At 37.4% G+C, this 25317-nt stretch overlaps 2 protein-coding genes across 2 annotated transcripts; both read right to left on the minus strand.

The window, feature by feature from the left end:
• Positions 1–2278: 2278 nt before the first annotated feature.
• LOC101966408 (olfactory receptor 51M1) lies at positions 2279–3265 on the minus strand. The gene has a single exon (XM_005342518.2). It carries the CDS (start codon positions 3263–3265, stop codon positions 2279–2281), a length of 987 nt encoding a protein of 328 aa, XP_005342575.2.
• A 15200-nt stretch (positions 3266–18465) lies between these two features.
• LOC101969001 (olfactory receptor 51B6) lies at positions 18466–19419 on the minus strand. The gene has a single exon (XM_005342527.3). It carries the CDS (start codon positions 19417–19419, stop codon positions 18466–18468), a length of 954 nt encoding a protein of 317 aa, XP_005342584.2.
• Positions 19420–25317: the final 5898 nt, after the last annotated feature.

Genomic DNA, 25317 nt, shown 5'->3' on the forward strand with positions numbered 1-25317 from the left:
TATATATTCTTATTTGAAAATATCCCTGTTTAAAAACGGGCAAAAGATCTGAATAGACATTTATTAGAAGACATGACCAAAAAGCATATGAAAAAAAGACCCTCAGCATCATTAATTGTCAGGAAAATGCAAATAAAATCACAATGAGATATCATTTCATACCTGTTAGAATGGCTATTATTGAAAAACAAATGCTAACAAGTGTAGGCAAGGGAATCTTTGCATACTGTTGGTGAGAATACAGTTTAGTACAGCCATTATTGAACATATTATGGTACTTTAATAAAAAACTGAAAATAGAACTGCCATTTGATACAGCAATCTCACTATTGGGTATGTATTCAATTGAAATAAGTATGTCAAAAAGATGCCTATACTTCCATATTTATTGCAGCACTATACAAAAAAGTCAAGATGTGAAATCAGCCTAAGTGTCAATCAGAAGATGAATGCATAAAGAAATACATATATATTATATGCAATACTATTCAGCCAATAAAAGGATGAGATTCTGTCACTATAACATGGAAGAAGCTAATGCACATTTTGCTAAGTGAAATAAGCCAAGCCTTGAAAGATTAATACCATATGATCTTACTCATATGTAGAATCTGTAAAAGTTGACTTTATAGAACTACAAAATAGAATTGATTACCAGGGACTAGGGTTGTTGAGGGAGAAAGTTGAGGAATAAATTTAAGAGATCTATGGATAGTATTGTGACTATAGTTAATAACATTTTGTGTTCTTTAAAAATGCTAGGAGGGTGAAAACAAAGAATAATGATAGCCACGTGAGGCAAAGGCATTGTTAATTAGCTAAATTTTGTCATCCCCCGACACATTTGTATTTCTAGACAGTATGTTGTACATACTAAATAAATATACTTTTGCCAATCAACAACAAAAATAATTCTTTTTAAAAGAATATATTTTATTGGGAAGAATGGTGCTAAATTCATTAGTGAATCCAAAGAATGTGAAAAATGATAGAATTAGGAAAATGGTGGGGGAAAGCCCTCTTATTGATGCCATAAAAAAAGAGTTTTCTTGGGCTTCCTGAATGTGAAGAAGGATGAGAAGAGAAGTTCTCTTAGTTCTGGATCCCACTTTATGCATTTATTCATCTGTGAATTTATTAAATTTTTATTTATTGAATATATGGCATGTACCAGAAACACGTTTATGGTATACAGATTTAGTAGTGAAAGAGACTTGCATAATTCTTCCAAAGAGCTTAATTTAGTCACCTATCCTAGTGGACACACTCACATACAAAAACATACATTAAACAGTATATTACTTTGTGACAAATGTCCTACTGGAAAATGCAGAGTGCTGTGGAGGCAGAGTATCTGCTCCTTTGGATTTGGAAAGTGGATTTATTAGTGAAAATATCCTTGAGAAAGCAAACTCAAAGTTGGGACTGCAACATGAACTGCAGCTAGTCAACGGGATGGCACGCTGCTCCACTGATTTTAAGTTCACATTCTCCTGGAGTGTTTGGATTGTGACTTAACATATTGGTGATAGCTTTCTTGGTTGAAGCTATGACACATTATGTCATTATGTGGGATTTCACAACAAAAGGTCCTAGAAGTAAACACTGACTTCAGCTTAATGTCAAGATTGAATTATAGGACACAGTTGTTCACAGGAAAGGTAAAAACCAGAGATAAGAAGAGTCCAGGGCTTTGACTAGAAGAACATGGTCAGAAGGGTTCAACTGCAGAAAAAGTTGGGGGAGTTCTATCTGAACCAAGTTGGAGGAAGGGTATAGGAGTTCTTATGTGCCAGTGTGACTCAGGGATCCCAAAGTTAGTGCTTAGCCAGGATAGCAAGAGATGACAAGGACCTTGGCCAGGTACAGAAGATGGAAGCAGTCCCAAGGAGCATGGAAGGAGGTCTATTTTCTGAGGTCAATTAGCACAAATTACATTTCTCTAGTATCTGCCAAAATCTGTTCTGAGTGTTTTGTTATTTATTGTTCCATTTTAGTATTTGTTTTGTTTTATTTAATTTCAGTGTTTGTATGGCAATTGATGATCCTTGATAAAGTCTTCCTCTCTATAGCTTTTGATGCTACCAAAAAATGCCAGACCTCAGATGTAAGAGGAGGCATTATAAAAAAAGTTATAGCCTTTTAAAGCTATAACTCAAAAAAGAAATTCACCCATGCTTTATTTAGGGCAGGGGGAGGTCTGTTTGAATGGGGTGTATTATCATAAGCCCTCAATGCTGATTAAGAGGCCTATATGGGTGCTCAGTGAAATTTAGCCCTAGGACTCAGCATTGGCTTTTCTAAGGCCTAGAATCTTGCTGATGGCATGGCGAATCTCCTTGGTCTTAATACTATATATGATTGGGTTGAGCATGGGAGGCACAAAGAGGTAGATGTTGGCCATAAGAAGGTGGACAGCAGGTGGGGCCTCTTTCCCAAAGCGGTGCACGAGGGACAGCCCCATCATGGGCACGAAGAATACAAGTACAGCACAGAGATGTGAAGTACATGTTTGGAAAGCTCGGAGCTGCTCCTCTTGGGAGGCTAGTCCTGCCACCGTGTGCAGGATGAGTCCATAAGACAGTGCGATGAGCACCAGGTCCAGCATCACAGTGAATACCACCAGCATCAGCCCATACAGGTTGTTGAAGGTGGTGTCTACACAGGCCAGGTGGATCACTTCCTGGTGCAGGCAAAATGAGTGGGAGAGGACGAGAGAGCCACAGTAAGGAAAGACCTTCAGGAGGAGGACAATAGGGATGAGGGCCACAGGTCCCCGCAGGATGACAAAAAAGCCTGTCCTGATCACTCGCCGGCCAGTGATGATGACTGAGTACCTCAGTGGGTAGCATATGGCCACAAAGCGGTCAAAGGACATGACGAGGAGCACTGAGGACTCCATGAAGGAAAATGAGTGGATGCAGAACATCTGGATTTGGCAGGCACCAAAGTAGATGCTGTGATAGTTGAACCAAAAGATTCCCACGGTGGTGGGCAAGGTAGACACCGAGAGTCCCAGGTCAGTGAGGGCCAGCAGGGATAGCAGATAGTACATGGGTGTGTGCAGGCGAGGGTTGGTCTTAATGATTATCAGAATGAAACAATTGCCTGAGATGGCCACCAAGTACATACAGAAAAAGGGGATGAAAATCCAGTGCTTGATGGCTTCCAAACCAGGAAAGCCAGTGAGGTAGAACATGGGGCTGAAGTAAGTAATGTTGGATACGACCATGACCTGAGGACTGAGGGGAGACTGGGCTGGCATTCCTCAAGGACTGAGCTGGAAACAAAAGGATACTTCTGATTAATAATTGCACAGTGTTACTAACATGCACATCACCATTAGCAACATCCTGGGCATAATTACCTTCACTATCATATACTCATATTTATCATTTCACTATATTATTGCATGCTTCTTCATTAATGTCACTAATATTATCCTCCCAGATTCTTTCTTTCTCTCTCTCTTTCTCTCTCTCTCTCTCTTTCCCTCCCTCCCCCCCTCCCCCCCTCTTTCTTTCTCTCTCTCTCTCTCTCTCTCTCTCTCTCTCTCTCTCTCTCTCTTTCTTTCTTTCTTTCTTTCTTTCTTCCATACTGGGGATTGAACCCAGAGGTCCTTAACCACTGAGCCTCATCCCCATCCCTTTTCTTATTATTTTAAATTTTGAGACAGGGCCTCACTAAATTACTAAGGCTGGTTTTGAATTTGTGACCCTCAGGCTTCAGCCTCCAGAGCCTCTGGGATTACAGGTTTGACCACTACTCCTCTAGATTTCTATCCCTCCTCAGTCCTCTGCTGGCTCACCATCATTATTTATTCCTTAAATAGTTATTTTAATTCTTGGCAATTCTCTGGCCATACTCTTATTATTTTTCTTCAGGCAATATCATGCATTCCCATAGCTTTATTTGTCATCCATGTGTTGGTAAGTATGAAGTCTATAGCTCCAGACTTCTCTTTTGATTTCCAGACTCGTACATATAGCAGCGTGCTCAGCATTTGTATCTTAGATTTTATATTTACCTCAAATGTATGTCAGAAATATGTCTTCTCTTTCCTAACAACCTTCTTGCTTATTTGTGTTTATTATTTCAGTGATATAAATAAAAAAAACCTGTTTTTGTGTATTTTTTTGCAGTGTTGGTAATGGAACTCAGGGTCTTACACATGCTAGACAAGTACTCTATCACTGAGCTACATTCCCAGCTCCAAATTTAGTTTTATGTTGGACTCCTTCCTCCATGTTGTACCTCTTTCCAATATGCTGTCAATCAACAAACAAGTCTGGGAATTTCCATTTTTGAAAAACCTCAATTCTGCTTACTCACATATTCATTGATGCTCTCCTAATTAAGATTATTTTCATCTCTTCCTGGATTATTCCAACAGCTTCTAGTTTTGCATCTAAGTAGTTCACTACACTATAGCAAGAGAGATCCTTAAAAAACCAAATTTGACTTGAAATACAAAAGATTCACAATGACATGCAATGCTCAACCTTATTTCTACTTATATTCCCTGTTCTATCCTCAGACTGAACTAATATCAGCAATGTGATTTGAGTCCTCATCTTCCTCATTCCAACCTGTTGCAATATAATGGTCTGTACTACTCTGTTTTAAGCGCTTCCTACTTTGACATCTTTCCAAACCCATCTTCTTTTTTCTACTCGAGTCAACACAGCCATATCATTTATTCTTTATTTTCCCATACTTTCATTTCTACTCTTTAATATTTCTTACTTTTTCTCCCCATGGAAAGAAAGAAATCCCATTTACCAGTAAATAAATACTTCTAATAATTTAAGACTTAGTACAAATTTTTTATTTCTTAAAATTTTCTCTTGATTTCCTTATATATTTAAGTACATTTTTTCTCATTATTTGTATAATACATATACTACATGCAGCACTATTAAGCACAAATACAAATTACTTCTATATTCTTTATATTATATACTTTTTATACTTATATAAAATAAAAATTTTATATAGAATACACATATGCATTAGTATAAATAAAATATATACAAGTATAAGTAGGGTAAGTGATTATCAATTTACTCATATACTTAAGAAAGTATATATTATTTACATATTTATTATCTATTCTTTATATGCATCATAGATATTATTTACATATAAAGTATAGATATTGTAACAAAAGTATAAGTATATATTATACATATAATTACATAAGTCTACAAAGTTATAATTATACATTAATATAGGCATATTTACTTATATTACTTTATGTAACATAGTATTAGTGTAATACATAAGGTATTTATATATACTTAGATATTATTTATATATATTTATTTTTCACTTAATGATTTTTTAAACTCACCTTTTATTTTAACCAACTAATTTGGGATTCTCTAAGATTCCTGGAGCCCAGGACAGAATTTATCACATGGTGCACACCACTATATATATATATTTTTTTACATGAAAATATATATTTGTGCCTGGAGTTCTGTGCTCAGCTCTGTGTTCACTGACTGCAGAGTGACTGGATGGATAGGTAGAGGGATCTGGTGGAAGTAGTATTCTACAGAGAAACAATGGCAGGCATGAGGTTATTACTCCTTTTGGAGAGGAAGTTCTAGGGAAATTCTCAGGGCAATGAGAGAAAATTGTCTTTGATGGAAGAGTAGCAGATGTTTCCCCATTTCCACGGAGAAACAGAGGAATCCCGTCCATACATTTAATTGAAATGTAATTACAATATTCAGAGCAGAGGAGATACAAGCAAGACCTGAGGAGAAAACTCATGAAAAGAGGGAATTTAGTATGCACTGGGTAATTAGCTCTCTACCATTGTCATAAATGATTAATTTTTTTCCAGAATTAGAACTGAGACCACCTCCTTTCTGGACCACAGCTCTTTTGGGACAACCATGTATCCCCCTCTTCCTGCATTTTATCCCTCTTTCTCATATGCTTCCCTAGTCCACCTTCCTTCCGGAAGCCCCAGGACAGGACAGTGGAGGAAGCTTACCAGCTCTGCTGATTTAAAAACTGTTGAAACCTGGGCAGTCTGCACTGCAGGCAAGGAAGGCTCCAGGTCAGGGAGAGGCACCAGGCTGGGGGCTCTCAGGGAAGCATTTATCCTCCTTCTTTATACAAGAGAAATAACCCCCTCCAGCTGGGAGAACTGAAGACAAACAAGGAGTCCCCAGGGATGGAACCCATGTGGGCTGTGGTCTTGTGACTTCCATCTTATTTACCTGAGGCTGAAAAACCCTGTCTTTATAGGGTTGTGAACATGTCTGCAACAGCAAATTTGTTATTGCTTATTTTTTTCTGCTTTAGGAAGAAGTCAATCCCTGTCGGCTGTGACTTCATTCACTCCCTTTGTCCACCAGAGGAGCTGAATGGAGTCTATGAAGAAGAGGAGAGTCCCTGTGGTAGCACACTGGCTTCTGAATGCCCATCTACCACAATCACAACTACCCCAAGCTCCTCTCAGTCCTGTACTCATTTTTCTATTTCTTCTTTCTATTCTAAAATAAAGATCACATTTATTATCACGACTTTTTCTTTTTCCAGATAATTAATTTGCCTTCAGTCTGTGCCAACCACTTTCTTTGAGCCTAGAGATAGACCAATTAAGCCCTTTCCTGTAGGACCCAACCCAAACGCAGGTTCATGCCAGTGTCTCAGTTCTCCCAGCTGGAAGGAGGTATTTCTCTTGTATGAAGAAGGAGGATAAATGCTTCCTAAGGCTCTCTGATCAACTCTGAATGCACACTTCTTCCACAAGTCTCCCAAAAGGACCCTTTTTAACACTTCTTGCCTTTTTCTAATAGAAAATCTCATCATCTTTTAAAAAATCAATTTTATTCTTCCTCTATGTTACAAAACCTGGATCAATGTGATCAGATCATGCATATGCTTCTCTTCCTGCTGAGGGCCATTACCAAGTAGGAATGACGCATCGAAATTTCCTTGCCAAGCGTACCCCATGCTGCTTAGAGGACATTCGATGGGACATTGCATGCATGCTTTAATAAGGTGACCTTGCTCAAGGACCAAGGCGGATCCGGGTTTAGAGCTGATCAGGTTTGAGGAAGTAACCGGCTCCTTGAGTTTAAGGCGTTGCCAGTTTAAGATAATGGGTTTTAGGGAAGTTGGAGGTTGAAGATCATTGCTGGGATTAGGGTGTTCCTGCTGCTTGTTCCCGTTGAGTTCTCGTGAGATTAAAATGGGATTTGGAGATAGCCTCGAGGAGTAGGTGAATTGTGCGGGCAGACGGCAGAACGTGATTGCCCCTGGACCTGTGTGGAGGCAGTGTGAGAGCGGGAATAAAGAATTGCTGTTTGAACCTACAAAGGTGTGTGGTGGCTCGTGATTCTGGTGCCAAGCTGAGACCTTGGCATCTTCCCTTTCAAAACAGGCACTCTTAGAAACTGCCATCAAGCCAGAATTATATCTTTCAGCCAGGGGACGATTGGTCAGAATTGTAAGGAAAAGCCCCAAATGGGTCTATAGTGAGGACAGGCACCCATGAAGCCCATGACATGCCAGCATGATCAGAACACAATCAAGTAGGAGGTGCCTCCACCTTAGTCCACAGGTTATGGCTAGAGTTCAGGAAGCAGAGTCAGAGTTCTAGAATAGAATGCAGACAGCAGGATATCTTAACTAAATGGTAGTGCGTAAAGAGGGTTCCAACTTGGGTACAAAAGGAGGAAGCTGAGTATCTTCATTTAAGCTTGTAGGAGAGGGAACCCCTACCAGAGAAATTGAAAATTGGATTCTGACTAGTCAGAGCTAGCATCATAGCAAAAATGCTGCTATTATTACCTTCAACAATGAGTATTGTTATTGTTTTAGAGTCTCTATTACATAGAGGTAGTATAACAATTACCTAACATGAAACACAAGAGATGGGCACAGAAATTATGTGAATATGAGTGGGTAGCAACTTGTCCCTGGAGAGGGCCAGGAAAGGCACCCAAGCTGAGCTATAATATGAGCAATACAGAAAGGGTTTTCAGGAAGAAAGAATTGCTTAAACAAGAGAATAAAAGTAGAGATAATTTTAAGTGTCTTGAGAACTATAAAATTTTCGAATACTCAAATATAAAATTTAAGAAAAGTAATAGATTAGAATGAGTTCAGATTACATAACAAGACTCTGAAAGGTTTGCTATGACATGTCAAAGTCTGTGTGCCATTTGATGACAAGATATGAGAAGGCTGTGGATGACTGTATCTTATTTTTTTTAGAGTGAATTTTAAGCAATATACAAAAAAGATTAAAGTCTACACTGGCAATAGGTATTATTTTGTTGTATGGAGGTAGGTGAGGATATGCAACCAGTAACTTTTCATAAAAATAATGATAGATAACCTGCCATTTATCTAGAGACTTATAACATTTGTTCCCTTGAATTTTTTTACAAAATCTACATAATAGCTTTATAGTCTTCTCTGAATTATGCAGTTGAAGAATTTATTCCCAAGCAAAGGCCATTTAAAATTCAAAAAGCAACAGAAAATCATTTTCACTTCTTTATTACCCAAATGGTATTTAGATTTATTTTGTCATATCACAAAATAGCGTTCTTCCAGTGTCAACTGAAATTCTTTAAACTTTAAATTTTCTTATCAATTTTTATTCCTGTGAATCTATTGAGTGCTTTTTGTGAGAAACTCTGAACAGGGCTTTGCAGATACACAGATAAATATGGCATCATCTTGCCTTTATGAAGCTCACCTTTAGTAAAGACCATAGATTGTTAAATAGAATTTATGCAATAACGTGACTGGCCCTAGATAGAAAGCAAGAGTTGATTTTTGAAGACTAGTGTGGGTTAGAGGGTAATGAGGAAAATAAAGTAACAGCCCCTGGCCCATCTTTTTTGCTTTAGGTGTTGTTGGAGTCTTGTGAATATGAATAGAAGTGAATGTGGTGTGTTTTGGTTGGGGATTTGGACTATCAATATGTTGTGAGTAATTCGGGCTGTAACTCTGAATGTATTAGAATCCATTACTAAATCTATTGGTGCAACTGTGCGCATGTGATGGTGTTTACAAATGTACCTGTATGTGAGAGAGAGAGAGAGGAGAGAGAGAGAGAGAGAGAGAGAGAGAGAGAGAAGAGAAATACAGACACAAAAAAGAGTATTTGTTGTGCCTTTTAAGGAACCATGTTATTTTTTAAAGGTCCCTCTTTCCAGAATTGGTACCTAGCCCACAGAACCAGGCTTGGCAGGGTTTCAGGTTCTTCCAGAAGTATGGTCAATTGTACTGTAGTTTTCCAATGTAACCACTAGGGGAAGCATTCGGTCTAAGGATAAACCAATTGAGGCCAATACCAAGGTACCTTCCCAGCACCAATGTCCATGTCACCTCCATAGCTCCACAGACTAAAGAACTGCCAATGAATTTATACTTTCAAAATGATTTACCACTCATGATACAAAAAAATATATGCCCACACTTACAAATCCACACAAAAAAATTCTGAAAATGATGGAGACAATATTTTTAACTACTTTGTCAGATTTTAAAAGCAACACTCTCATGTGACAAATATCTCCTAAGTGGTCTTTTATCTTAGTGTTATTGACCATGCCTTCGATCCCCATTCTGACGAGACACAGACAGACCTAAATGAAATCCTTACCAGGGGTCCTCAATATCTCCAGACTCGGAGCCTCTCTTTTGGGGTCTCTCATGAAAATGGCTACAGCATCAACTCACTTTTCCCCTGATCCAAGTCCCAGGTCTGTTAGAATAAGGCCCTCCTAGATGAATTTCATGTTGCTGTGTGGGATTAATGTGAGTCTTTCAGGCTGGAAAATTCACGTTAGGGTTTATTTTGTCCTTTTCCCTGGGTACTTGCTTCTATGCAAGCATAGATATTCTGTAATATTTCCAGACAAGTTTTCTCCACATTTTTCTATAGCAATTTTTTTAGACAGCTCCTCTTTCACTACACATTATCTTTCTCCAATAATTCTGAAGAGAAAACAGTTTTTAACCTTATTGTTTATCTTTCTACATGGTCTGTCAAGCTTAAAGTACCCAACAGTATCTCACCAAAGCGGGTCTGATATTGCCCAGTCATTTTTCCTAGGCCATTCCATCACATCTTAAAGAAGTCACATTGAGAAGGAGGCAATTTCTCAAAGGCCTGGTTGCTTTGTCATTCAAGCAGCAGCCACAAGTCTGTTGTGGGCCCATTGTAGCTCACCATCTATATCTTGTATTATGTGTAACAGAGAGAGAAAGGGTCTGTGGTTGGAGTCTGACACACCAATCACACTCTCCTGATGTGGCAGTCTGGATGATTCTCCTGAGACTGAATAAACACTTCTGTAAAGTCTTTAATATTGAAGGTCTTGATCTCAATTCCTAGTTTATCTAACTCTGTGATCTTTAGACTTCTTTGTAATAATCTAGTTTGAGCCCGGGGGCAGGGAGGAACATTTGCTTGGGAAATCTTTGCTAACCTTCTCTGTTTTCTCACCTTCTGTAAGTCTTCTTATCTCATTTCTCTTTCTTCTCATCTTAAACATATTATCAACAGGACAATAATCAAGGGATACCATTGGTTTAACAGGCTCTTAGAATGAGTATGATATTCTCTCCAGAGAAAGACTATTTCTAAAACCTTGAAAAGACATGAATATCCCATCTCTTCCCACAAATGAATATTGACCATCAGGCCAGGCCTAGGGTCAGCAAGGTAGGCACCTGGAGAGCGGATTTTAAGAAAGCATTCACTCTCAAGTCATACAAGGGCAAGATTGCCCATTGTAAGTATCCTAAAAGCAAGTGCCTTCTCAAATAAGTTTGAGAAGGTCCTTACATTGCTTTACGCTACTCCATGATCTGAGTACCTGTTATATATTAAGCACTAAAAATGCAAAGTGATTGATAAATGGTATTAAGAGTTCATGTGCTCCACGGAAAGACAGAAAGATATTCAATCTATTGCACCAGCATGGTGTAAATGTTACCATAGAAATATAAAATTTAACCAGACACAGGTCTTAAAAAAGACTTTTTTAGGTGAATAACCAGGCAAGTCAATATATGATATAGCAGTGAACTAACCACAGAAAACAGTGAGGGAGAATTTTCCAAACATACAAGTAGCATTTGGAATATTTTTCAATGATGAACTCATCTTCTTGGAAGGTGGCATGAAGAAACAGAACCTCATAGGGCTTTTAAATGCAAAGTCAGATCACTTGTTGACATTCCTGCCATATCCATGTCCTCATTGAGCAAGTGATTTAACTTCTCCTGGCATCACTCTTCCAGTAAACTATGCTTATGTGAATAAAGCATAAAGGGGAAGCTCTTCAGACCATCAAGTGGAACCAGGAAGTGGTAATTCTGAAAAAAAATAAAGCAATTATTTATGTATTGAATTAACACCAACCACTCCATATACATTTTCTTAGGAAACCTGAAAAAGAGTCAAAGCTGTGGCCCTCTTCTTGTGCTTTCTCATTTATGATAGTGAGGAAGCTTAAAGCATGAGTTTCCCTATCTATGCCATGCAGGTTTGTATGCTAGGTAGTCAATGGAGTGGTTTTAACATTGAGGCTCTTTCTGGCTTATGCACATAAGAAAGGGGCTGAGCTTATCTACTGGTGACAATGGGCTGGACTGTTACAATGTCTCTAGTACCTTATCACACTATTGTCTAACATAGACTTTGCATTGCTCCTCCTCCCACTCTTGAGGCTTAAATTCTAGGCTGATTTCAAAATTCCTTTATACTGCTCATTGGTTTCTTTTCTTTATCTATGGCCTGTAGACACAATCTCTTCAGCTGGTCTTTGCCAGTAGCGAACACATTGACTCGGATCCTTGGAATTAATCCCATGCTAACAACCATCATTGTAGCATGTGCCCCTGGGATTTTATGTTTGAGGACGTGCTTGACATGTGACACAGGAAAGCTAAAACCTGGGGAACAAATGTTTTCATTAAAGCCTGAGAACTTTGACAGATTGTACATATACACTCAGAGATATGATACTTTCCAGGAAGCCCACTAATTTTCACTTATTCAAATGTTTCCCTTATTCAAATATTTACTTATTCAAGCTTTTAAGTACTTCTTACATGCTAGGCCCTCTAAAAATTCTAGGGTACATCTGTGAATAAACAGGAAGGTTTCTACTCTGTGAAATTCCACAGAAACTCTACAGAAATACTGTCACACCATGTGTGTATAGATAAGCTGATTACAAAGGGAAAGAGGTGAAAATCAAGAGAGTAGTTTCTTGAACTGCCCATTAACAAACTATTCTCTCTTGGGAGCTACCCAGCACAAGTTGGTCAAACCAGGACCTCTCTGTTTTATGGTCTGTTCAAATCTCTTATTTGCAGTTCTATAAAAACAAAAAGAACAGGGGTTAGAAGACTCCTTTTGTAATCCATTTATACTTCACACACCTGAGAATAGTAGGACAAGGTGGTGCCACAAGGGGACTTCTAATAGAATATTGAAATATTGAATAATATTGAATATTGAAATGGTGACCACCTTCTGATTTTTAGATATTTAAAGGGCTATCTCAATTTCCATTCCACACTCTAGTCAGGACAACAACTGAAGAGCATACTTTGGTACTCTCCAGATCTGGAAATAGTTTCTCAAAAAGTTAGACCCAAACTTGCCACTCGTCTGCCAATAGGCTAAACAATGAATCACAGACTATATGGATAAGATCTAGAGTAGATTGAACAACATAGAATTAAGAATAGCTGAACTTTAAGGGTCAAAAACATTGAGTGAAATAAAAGCTTAGGGGGTGGGAACCTAACAGAATCCCCGGGGTAAAATATTATACTACTATACGCAAAATTATAACCCCCAAAGAAGAGAGAAAACAGGACAGATATTATTTAAAGAATTGTCAAATAAAATTTTTCAAAATTTGAACATAAAAGAGAATCTGTTATTTCATGTGTTCAGCAAACCTTGAGTGAGGTTGTTATAAACTGGGTATTGATAAGGAGCAAAATGTGTTACATTTGCGTTTATGATTATGTAAAAATGAACCCCAGTGTTGTAAATAACTGTAATGCACTAATAAAAAAGATGAAAATAATATAAAGAAAGCACACAACTAAACACATGTATTTCAAATTGTAGAAAGTAATACGAATACACACAAATCTTAAAGTCAGACATAGGAAAAGACACACTACATAAAAGAAAACTATGAGAAAAAATTGATCAGAAATGTAGATGTCAGAAAAAATTTTACCTATGTAATGATGAGAATAAAACTGGTCAATGTAGATTTCCAGTGAAAATTTCCTTCAAAATTAAAATGATAACCAAAAAAATCATTGCCAAGGCCAATGTCAAGAACCTTTTTTCCATTTTTTCTCTAGAAATTTTTTTGGCTTCAGGTCTTGCATTTAGGTCTTTAATACATTTTAAGTTGTCTTTTGTGTATGGTATAAGATAAGGATTCAGTTGTATTGTTTTGCATGTGGATATGCAGTTTTCCTGAAACCATTTCTCTAATATGAAACTGAATTCCTTCATAAAAAAAATCCCACTCCAATATTATGAGTTGGGTATTGGTAAAGATAGCAATAGATCTCAGTGGGCTGCTGATGGTAGTGAACTGGTCACAGACTTTGAAAAACAAGACTCCAGATTGGAAAAGAGAGACTATGGATGAAGTGCGGAAAAGAAGGCACCAGAACTCATTTCTGGGTCATCCTATGGCCTGTCATTGCCAGCATGGCTAAGAAATAGTACTTGGGAGGTATGGTCATCCCTAATGAAAAATATGAGGATGCCATTGACAGGAACTATAGAGATTCAAATTATAGATAATGGGATAATTCAAATTATAGATAATTATGTGCATTATGTATCTTTTTCAGACCTCGAAAGCCAGTGAAAGGTGTGACTCTGGTGTTGAGTTCCATGGTGGACATTTTATTTAGATGAGGCTTATCTTGAGATGTTATGAGGCTTAACTTGAGATCTGTAGGTCTTCAGAAATCCCTTCTTAATGTCTTTAACTTGCTTACTAAGTGTAGATTTTCTCTGAACTGCAGTAGCATCGAATAAAGTAATAGAAATTTATTCATAAGTCTTTGATTCATGTGGTGGAATAGAGTGCATGATCCTAATGGTCAAGTGATTTCTCCTCCTACCCTTAACTTCTTCACATGCACACACACCACTACATTACATTCGGCATTTGTTTTTTTGGGATTGTCTAACTACTTCACTTAGCATTATCTTCTCTAAGACCATACATTTACCTGCAAATGCCATGATTTTATCTTTTTTTACTGCTGAGTAATATTCCATTGTGTATATATGCCACATTTTTTAATCCATTCACCTACTGAAGGGCATCTAGGTTGGCTCCACAGTTTAGCTATTATGAATTGTGCTGCTATAAGCATTGGCTGTGTCCCTGTAGTAAGCTGTTTTTAAGTCCTTTGGGTATAGTTCAAGGAGAGGAATAGCTGGGTCAAATGGTGGTTCCATTCCAAGTTTTCCAAGGAATCTCCATACTGCTTTCCGTATTGGTCGCACCAATTTGCAGTCCCACCAGCAATGTATGGGTGTGTCCCTTTTCCCACATCCTTGCCAACACTTAATGTTGTTTGTCTTTATTTTCTTTCTGTATTGAGATCATCAAAGACAGGGCCTCACTCATTTTAAGTAAGCACTCTACCACTAAGCCACAATTCCTTTAATTTTTTCTTTGTGATGCTGGTGATTGAACCCGTAGCCTTGTGCATTCGAGGCAAGCACTCTACCAACTGAGCTATATCTCCAGCCATTTTTTTTTTAAATGAGGGAATACCACCTGGACATTTTCTTAACAAACTTTATATTTGTCTTTTCTTGGACTCATTTTCTTTCTTCTTTCCAACCTTCATGTCTCCAATTCTTGACTTTTACTTTCTTTTTATCTTCTACTCCACTGACCTCATCTTTGCTGTCTCATTAGGAAACTACAATTAACAATATTATCAGTTCTTATAGATGACATCTAGTGGACCTGACTTAATAATTGGTTTCTTTGATATATATATGACACAGTGAATAATGCTTGTGCTTTTCCAAAGCCATGGACTAATTATTGACTCTACAGATAACAATAAATTCTTGACCTGTGTACCAATGAATATTGGCTCAGAATGGTCTTTTGTTCAAAGCATGCAGCTGTGTTGTCATATTGGTAGCATCTCCTGCTAGTAAAACTTATGACCTTTGCCTGTCTGCCCACCTCAACACCAGATCCATTATAATATGCTCTCTTTCTTTTTTATATATTAACTTGAATTTTTTTTCTAAAAAAAATTTAGTTATACAGGATAGCAGGATGTATTTCATTTCATTGTACACAAATGGTATAATGCTTACTTCTTGTGTGGGCCTGAGATCCTCAAGATGTGCAGTGCCTGTATCTCAACATGGAAGAGGTAGACAGAGAAGCTATCCTCTGCCTTTGGTTTATAGTATTTCCACACTTATTTCCTCATGGGCACTGATCCCATTTCTGGGTATATACAGCAATTTAAAACCTAGTGTCCAATGTCAAGATTTGTCTTTACCTTAATCTGAGAATGGACAAGTTGGCAAATATTTGTTTTCAGTTAATCTGTAGCCTAAGTCACTATAGTGCCTCCTGCCCTCAGTTTGATTTAATCTCTTGGTGAGTAAATACCAGGAATAACACAGGGGCAAAGAGGAAGCTGGCTTATGCAACTAAGCAGAGCAACATAGGAAAAAGATAGTACACCCCAGACTCCTGATCTGTATGACAGATATCTTCCTCCATTTCTATGGATTTTCAACTTTATTTCTTCCAAAATATACCATTTATTAGGGTAGGGAATGGATTTAGGTTTTTGCCTCTTCTAAATATCTGAAAGGAATTATTCAAAAACCAAGTTCTGAAGATTTTAGGGAGACTTGTAGATACATTGCTATCTCCCGTGATATCTTGACCAACTTCCTGTCTATAAGTTCCAGGAAACCAACTCTGTACTGCCCGCTCTGCCATGGCCTGTTGCCTATGCTAAGCCTTCAAGCCAAGAATCACTGGATCCACTTTCTGACCTGTTCTGTGGAACAGGTTATAGTTGCCATAAATGTGACTATGAAAGGTCCTGATTAAAAAATCATCTCTTTAGGTCAGGTCCACAAATGAGATGCAAGGAATATTTGTTTCAGAAACTCCTTCCTAAGGTCAATTTCTGCTTCCCCCCTCCTTGTCTTACCATGTAGCCTGAGGGATTTGAACCTTCAGAATATTATTCTCCACACTCTCTTCCTACCTTCAGGTTTGAGGATTAGCCCTGTAACCAGGAAGATGATTAATTTTAAGCATCACATGCTGAGTAGGAAATAAAAAGTAAGGAAGAGGGCCTTTTTGTTCAAGATGTTTTTGAGAACATGCAGGACCTTGTGGATCTTCACCCCTAGTGATGCCTATGTGAGTTTAGGGTACAGCAGAGGAGATTAACACTCTCCCTGCTTGACCCTAGTCTTGAGATGTTCTGCTGGGGCCATCATGGGCCCAGAGTTCTGTTTTGTTTTATAGGACTTGGCTTCACAAGGAGAGGAACCTACCAGTCTGTTATTCCTTTAGGGCACTTTCTCTGATTGCTTCACCCCACATCTTCAATATAAGGGAGGACAGAAAGAGAAAGAAGAAAGTTTCTAGGGGGAGTCAATTGAAAATATTTGTTTATAGACTTTGCCAAAAACATTTCTATCCCAACATACTTTTTATTAGTCTGATACAGCAGGCCTTAGGATCAGTGAACCTATAGGGGAAATGAAGATTTAGTTTGATGTGGCTGAGATCCCTCTGAATTCATTCCCAAGAACGTGAGAGAGGAAAAAAAACTCTAACTTAAGGAATTGTGAGTTTCTATCTTTGAGGTTATTAGATGATACCAGAATTTAGGTTTTTCTTCATCTTGGAAGACATTATAAGACACCATAAAGAAAAAGAATTAACAGACACACAGAGAGACATTGTTTACTTCAAATTTCATCTATCAATTTAATCAAAATTGTGTTTTATTGAAAGTAATTTGGATGGTAGGTTCTACAGTACAGTAGTGAAGAAGACATATCCCTAACCTTTATGGAGATCACTTTAGAAGCTATTAAAGGGAAAAACCCCACAATTTTCACACCATACAAATGCATATACAGCCAAATTGAGTGAACAGAACATAAAGCAAACAAAAGTAAACACAAAGAACAGTTTATTGGACTGATCAGAAAAGAGATTTACTGGCTTGGAAACTGCTATGAAGATAAGATTTTATATTTATTTCCTTCAAGTTACTCATAAATACCAGAAGCTCTGGATAAATGATAATTTTTTTTATGTCCAAAAGTACCTGTGGCATAATAGTCAGGGAAATAATAGACAGGGAAACTCTGTATGAAGGGAATTGAGTGGTCACTGTGTGGTCCCTGGTGTAATACTATTCTGTTCATAAAAGCATTGCTTTTGTTTCTATTTAAATCTTGTCATTTGAGTCATGAATAATGGATCTTTAGGCAGTCATAAAACCACAAACATCATCCCTCCATGCATAGACAGTGGACAGAATCAAAGTTGAAAGATATTCAGGGCCAGATAAGACCCTTTTCTCCTCTAGTCACAAACATCACCTTCACCTTCTCCCTTTCTCCCCACTCCACACATGTGACCAGTTGTTCTTCAACTCTGTTACTTTAATTGTAACAAGAACACCCCCAGAGTCTTATCTATGATGGATTTCCAATCTAGACTACTACTAGATCCAATCTAGACTACTACTACTACCACTTCACTATGTGAGTTTATCTCTGCTCAGTGGTATCTGGGACAAACTCATCAAGATGATGGTTTTCCAGGTTTGCAATTTTATCTCTGGTGTGAAAATGTGTTTTATAGCATTATTATTTGAAAATTATTTATCAAAACTTTAGCTGGACATACTAGTTACAGATATATTTTCCTAGAGTGACCACTAAAAACTGAGGACAGGGTAAGACTCATTTCTTTATTTGGTGCTATTTTCTAGAAATAGTAGCTAATATCATATAAACAAGAGAGCTGGATGCATGTATGAGGTTTAAAGAAGATAAAACCTTATTTCTAGGTGTATAAGTGATAATACCTGTAGACCACATGGAAAATGATGGACTTTGACTCATATTTGTGACTTATATTGCAGATTTGTAGGTATGTAACAGGTGCCATACACTCACTGAATGTGAGAATTTCCTGGGGAAGACAGTTAACTTGGATGTGTACATTTGAGAAATGCTCTTATTACCATACATATATTTTGTCATATTAAAATAAAAAATAAATAGCCAAGAAGAATGACATAAATAGCAGAGGTACTGCATGGTTTGCATTGAAATGGTTTTACCTAGTTGCTTCTGCCTACATGGTCAGCTTATGCATCTTCCAAGAATTAAACTCACACAGCAATTAGTCTTGCTTTAGGACAAGGTAGAGAGAATAGATGAAATATACCAATTTGAATTTGTTTGGTTTTAATGCTATAGATGACAGGGTTCATAAAAGGGGGGAAAAGAAAGCAGATATAGCTCATTGTAACATGGACCACATGAGGAACATGTTTCCCAAACCTGTGAATAAATGTCAGTCCAGCTACAGAGACATAGAAGACCAGGATGCAACAGATATGGGAGACACATGTGTTGAGGGCCTTGGCCCGTTCATCTCTAGAAGCAATGCCAATTACAGTCTTGAGAATCAATATGTAGGAGAAAAAGATGACGAGAAAGTCTAACAGGCCCATGGCAAATACAACCACAACTGGGTAGAGACGATTGAAGGTGATGTCAGCACAGGCTAGCTTGATGACGTCCTGATGTAGACAAAATGCATGTGAGAGAATGTGGGATCGACAATAGGGTAACCAATGCAGGCGAATGATTATTGGCATAATTGATAGACCAGCTCTGGCCAATACTCCCACCCCAATTTTTATTACCTGGGTGTCAGTAAGGATGAAAGCATATCTTAAGGGATTGCGTATGGCAATGAAACGGTCATAAGCCATGGCAAGCAAGACCCCCGACTCCACAATAGAAAGAGTATGGATAAAGTATGCCTGAGAGAAGCAGGCCCCATGGCCAATCTCTCTGTGGTTTAACCACAGCACACTCAGCACTGTGGGCATTGTGGTCAATGTCACTCCAAGATCTGTAGCTGCCAGCATAGCTAAGAAATAGTACATGGGCTCATGAAGGTTATGGTCATCCCTGATGAGAAAGAGGAGGGTGCCGTTGCCAAGAAGGATGGAGATGTAGGTCACCAATAAAGGGATAGAAATCAAGTGATGTGCCTTCTCCATGCCGGGGAAGCCTGTGAGCAGGAATGGAGAGGTAGTGGTGTTTAACCACATGGCCAGTATTGCAAAGTGGAAAATATTCTTTTCAAGGAAGAAACAAAAAATAGTTATTTAGAAGTTGTCCGCTGAGAACGCTACCTGTTCATAAGATGTTCTTTCGTCCTGACTCCCAGTAACAGCAAACATCATAATTTAATCATCTTTCAAAGATTCCTAGGTATGAGAGAATAAGATGTATCAATAACAACTCTATATACATATTATTCAAGACTTACTATATGCAAGGTCATTGGAGAATACACAGAAGATGCAGCAATATATGCAGAATAGACCTTGTATATTCTACTACCCAAATAAACTGAAAGAAGGAATCACTGTAAGTCAACAGTGCTATAATAGTGTCAGAACTTACAGAGTGTTTTTCGTGCTTCTCATCGTGACTGGTGGTATTGAGGGTGGATATGAAATTTTCCCACAGTATGTGAGGCCTAGAAGATGAGTAGAAAAAAAGGTTCTAAGCAACGTTGGACACACTGTATTGCAAAATAATATAGAGAACAAAATAAAAAGCACGTATACAAGTAAAATGTAATAGTTAATTTCAGGGATTAAGTTATGTGCAATATGTTAAAGAAAATTGAGCTGAGGAAAGTCTACAGACTTGTGCAAAGCTACAAAATGATATCAGATTGATGTAGATGTATGTTTTCTCCAAAAGAAATACAGCTCTCAGTTATCTAGCATTGTAATACTCTACTTACTGATGCATTTTAATTTTAAAAAATTCAAAATTATATATTAAAGATATAAAAATGAGCAGGAAAAATATTTTATGGTAATTATTAGAAGGTACTGTTTGGTTAAAGCAATAGATAAACTATTTGGAGAAGAAAACAGAGAAATTAATTATTTAGGCAAATTAAAAAAGATAATTTTGTTTGATTTGGTTTTATTTTTTATTGCTTTTTTATTGGTGCATTATAATTGTGTATATCGATGGGATTTGTTGTTACATATTCATGAATGCACGCAGTATAATAATATATTTTGGCCAATATCATTCTCCACCATTTTAACCTGCCCTCACTGACTTGCACCCGTAGGTTTTTACCTCTACTGATATCCCTTTGATTCTGAGGAGCTCCAATATCATCTATATTTTCCTTTATCTCTCTAGCTTCTGCGTATGAGAGAAAACATATCAAGATACACAGCTATGTATACAGCATCCTTGAATAGAGGCAGATCTTCCCCAAGCTCCACCCAAGGTCAATTTTGACTTGGTAGATTGATCTCTGATTAAATTAAAACTTTTCTCCAGCAAGTGTTTGAACTGCTGATGATTTCAGTGCTACACCACCTCAAGAATCTGGTAGAGATTCTCGGTTTGGAACTTAATCCAGAGCTGTAGGAAAGTGATTTCCATGGAGAAAAGCACAGGGTTAAAATGGAAGTCAGAAAAGTGAAAAGGTCAAACAGGAAGAGAGAAAGAAGTAGAAACACGAAAGTCGTCCCATCCATCTCCAGGTTGTTCCCACACACCTGTTTGTATTGTATGTTCCAGAATGTCTCCTAGGCCCTTTTTTTTTTTTTGCACGAGTGAAGAGGTAACCCTTAAATTAGTCAGGTTTCCGAGTTGTCAGACTATTATCCATCTGATCTTCAGATCATACCATTTTTTTTTTTTTTCTTCTGGCTACCTAGCCCCTGTCTTACTCTGTCCTGGTGCCTGCAGGGAGACCTCAGTGACAAAATCCAGTGCATACCCTCACTGACCTGAAACTTTGTTCTCTTCCATTCTTCCATGCCATTGTCAGCAATTCCAAATCCTTAGCTTTGTGAGGAATTTGGTTATAACACCATCTTCTCAGAAAATGCACGAAAGCCTGGCTAGTAGAAACATTTAGAAACATTTATCTCATAAATGTGTCTCCAGGGGCTATTCCTCACTTAGGGCACTAATTGCCTCTCCTTCACTGCCCTGTCTCCTCCCTCTCTTTCTGTCTCTCTCCTTTCATCATTTTTGCACCCTGAACCTTGGGGATTTAGGGTTTTAACAGCAGTTCTCAAGATCTCTGTTTGCACCCCAGCTTTGACTTGAGTCCTATTAGTAGAAGAGTGTTAATATTTCTTTCAAGCTATGGAAGCAAATGAAGACTAGTTAGGATCTGTATTACAGTGGATTTCTTGGGGGAGTGATTTTCCCAAATGTTTTTGAGAAATTCCAATCACTGTCCCTAAAATGAGGAATTCATAAAAATCAGAGGAAAGCAGGACATCAGTTTTACTGAAATAAAAAAATTCATTTCACCCCCTCCCTATCCTCATCTTTGTGTGTGAATGTAGCCAATGTGAGCACAGAGCCCAGTCCTTCTGTAATTCAATTACAAGAAAGTGGAGCAACCCTTTCTCATCTTTGGGTTCCCCTTGTGCTTTCTCTACATCCTCCATTTCTGTGTGGTCTACATGAAAACATGGAGAGAATTGGAGTGATTTCTTAATGAAGATTTGAGTAAGGTATAGAAGATTGGAATCATAACATCAATGGTCTAGAGTCAAGAGATCTTACTCGCTTTTCCCATAGTAAATTGGCAACACAGCATACACCTGATTAGGAGTGTGGATGTTGGAACTTGATTTACATTGTTGCTCTGGTTCTTGCTTTGCCACTTTGGGAAAGTTATTTAACCCAATTGTATGTCATGTCTCTTCTTTTTTTATTTCTAAAAATGCAGACAGTAATGACTAACCATAAAGGTGTCATGGGGCTTAGATTTAATTTTTATGTAATTTATGTAAAGATTAGATTTAACTAAGTTAAAATAAAGCACTTAGAATGGTGCTCAATATTCATCAAGCCCTTAAAGCTGAATTCTCATTATCTCTGTCATAATCAACCAAATTTATGTAAATTATTTGTATTTTAACCTATCTTCTCTCATACTCAGTATGTTATTTGAGAAATAAACACTATCTTTCATAAATTTATGGTGCATAGATAACCAAATATTAAATCATAGGGCATTGTCATGTTTCCCAATTTCTGTTCCTGGAGATTGGCAATTTAATATTGTTTCCTGATTGATGGAGAACAAAGATAATTTTCAGTTTAAACTCTCAGAAACACTATTCTACTTAGCAGAGATTTTTTTTAAAACTGTCTACTGCATATTAGTCATAGGCATATTATAAAAGATATACAAATACAGAAATACATTACTTTTCTCATTAAGCATATTAGATCTAACTAAATTATTAATATAACAAAAACAAAAAAGTATTGAGAAAGAAAATTATATACATATAATTTATGTCAGAAACACACATACATATACATATACAGTGATATGTGTGTGTGTGTGTGTGTGCACGCGCATGTGCATATGGTCTTTAATGAACATTTTTAAAATTGCTTTTATTTTTTAAATACATGAGAGCAGAATACATCACAATTCTTATTACACATATATAACACAATGTGATGTGGGGGAAAAGGCACATTCATACACTGCTGGTAGGACTGCAAATTGGTGCAGCCAATATGGAAAGCAGTATGGAGAGTCTTTGGAAAACTTGGAATGGAACCACCATTTGACCTAGCTTTCCCTCTCCTTGGTCTATAACCAAAGGACTTTAATGAGCATTTTTTATTTAGTGAAAGGTTTATGGAAGTTTATTTATATAAGAAATATGAACAAATTATAGAGACTTAGCTAAAAATTTGTTGCAGAATAAATTTGTTCAGTAATTTCTCAACAAAACAAGAAATAGGACTTTGACAGTGACTTAAAAGCTGCTCATGCTCCTCATTTTTTTTGTCTTTGAAATCAAAGTCTATATTTTGTATGTGTGTTCTTCATCTTCACTCGTCAAATTTGTGAGAAACATCCATGTTCCCATTTAGCATTTCTATTTCTGCACAGTGTCCCTATTTTGTGACTATAACCCATAATCACTCCTCTGCTCTTGGTAGTTAAGTGTTACAATTGGAACTATTACAAATGGTCCTGTTCCAATGTTTCTGCTACATGTTTACTTCATTGCTATTGTGTACAGATATATGAATTTCTGTTGGTCCTAAACAAGAAATACATTCATGTGACATACTTCTTCCAGCTTTTTTTCCATTTAAAAAGTAGGTTGTAGCTGGGTGTAGTGGGGGCATGCCTGTAATCTCAGCAGCTTGTGAGGCTGAGGCAGAAGGATTGTGACTTAAAAGCCAGCCTCAGCCACTTAGTGAGGCCCTAAGCAACTTAGTGAGACTCTGTTTCAAAATAAAACATTAAAAAGGACCAGGTCTCTTAGATAGGCCAAACTAATATTGTCACAATGGCCATATTACCCAAAGTGCCATACAGATTCAAAGTGATTCCAATTTAAATCCCAATGTCATTCCTCATAGAAATAGAAAAAGCAATCATGAAATTCATTTGGAAAAATAAAAGACCCAGAATAGCCAAAGCAATCCTTAACAAGAAGAGTGAAGCAGGAGGCATCACAATACCGACCTAAAACTATACTGCAAAGTTATAACAAAAATGGCATGGTATTGGCAAGAAAATAGACATGTAGTTCAATGGTAGAGAATAGAAGACAGAGAGACAAACCCACATAAACACAGTTATCTCTTACTAGACAAAGGCACCAAAAACATACATTGGAGAAAAGATAACCTCTTCAACAAATGATGCTGGGAAAACTGGAAATCCATGTATAGCAAAATGAAATTAAACCCCTCTCTCTCACCCTGGACAAATTCAACTCAAAGTGAATCAACGACCTAGGTATTAGACCAAAGACCCAGCACCTAGTAGAGAAAAATGTAGGCTCAAATCTTTATTACATTGGATTAGGCCCCAACTTCCTTAATAAGACTCCTAAAGCCCAAGAAATAAAATCAAGAATCAATAAATGAGATGTTTTCTAATTGAAAAGCTTCTCAGCAAAAGAAACAATGAGGTGACGAGAGAGTCTACATTTTGGGAGCACATTTTTGCCATATGCATGTCAGATAGACAATAAATAAAGAATTAAAAAAATTTAACACAAAACAACAACAACAACAACAATAAATGAGCTAAGGAGCTGAACAGATGCTTCTCAGAAGAAGATAAACATTCAATCAACAAATACGTGAAAAAAATGTTCAATATCTCTAGTAATTAAAGAAATGCAAATCAAAACTACGCTAAGATTTCATTTTTTACCAGTCAGAATGGCAGTTAATAAGAATACAGACAACAATAAATGTTGGCTGGGATATGGGGGAAAAGGCACATTCATACATCATTGGTGGGACTGCAAATTGGTGCAACCAATCTGGAAAGCAGTATGGAGATTCCTTAGAAAACTTGGAATGAAACCACCATTTTACCCAGCTATCAGTCCACTCCTTGATCTATACCCAAAGGACTTAAAATCAGCATGCTTTAGTGACACAGCTATATCAATGTTTATAGCAGCTCAATTCACAATAGTAAACTATGGAAGCAACCTAGATGCCCTTCAATAGATGAATGGATAAAGAACCTATGGTATGGTATATATACACAATGGAACATTACTTAGCATTAAAAGAGAATGAAATTATAGCATTTGCAGGAAAATGGATGGAGTTGGAGAATGTCATGCTAAGTGAAGTAAGGCAGTCCCCAAAAACTAAAGGCCAAATGTTCTCTCTGATAATCGGATGCTGATCCATAATGGGGTGGGGGCGGCATGTGAATAATAGAGGAACTTTGGTTAGGCAAAGGGGAGGGCGGAGAAGGGAGATGGCATGGGGGCAGGAAAGAATGGTGGAATGAGATGGACATCATTACCTTAGGTAATGTATGATGCACATATGGTGCAATGCTACATTGTGTACAACCAGAAAAATGGAAAACTACACTGCGTTGTGTACAATGAATCAAAGTATATTCTGCTGTCATATATATCTAATTAGGATAAATA

Source organism: Ictidomys tridecemlineatus, chromosome 4, assembly GCF_052094955.1.
Source record: "Ictidomys tridecemlineatus isolate mIctTri1 chromosome 4, mIctTri1.hap1, whole genome shotgun sequence".
Taxonomy (NCBI): domain Eukaryota; kingdom Metazoa; phylum Chordata; class Mammalia; order Rodentia; family Sciuridae; genus Ictidomys; species Ictidomys tridecemlineatus.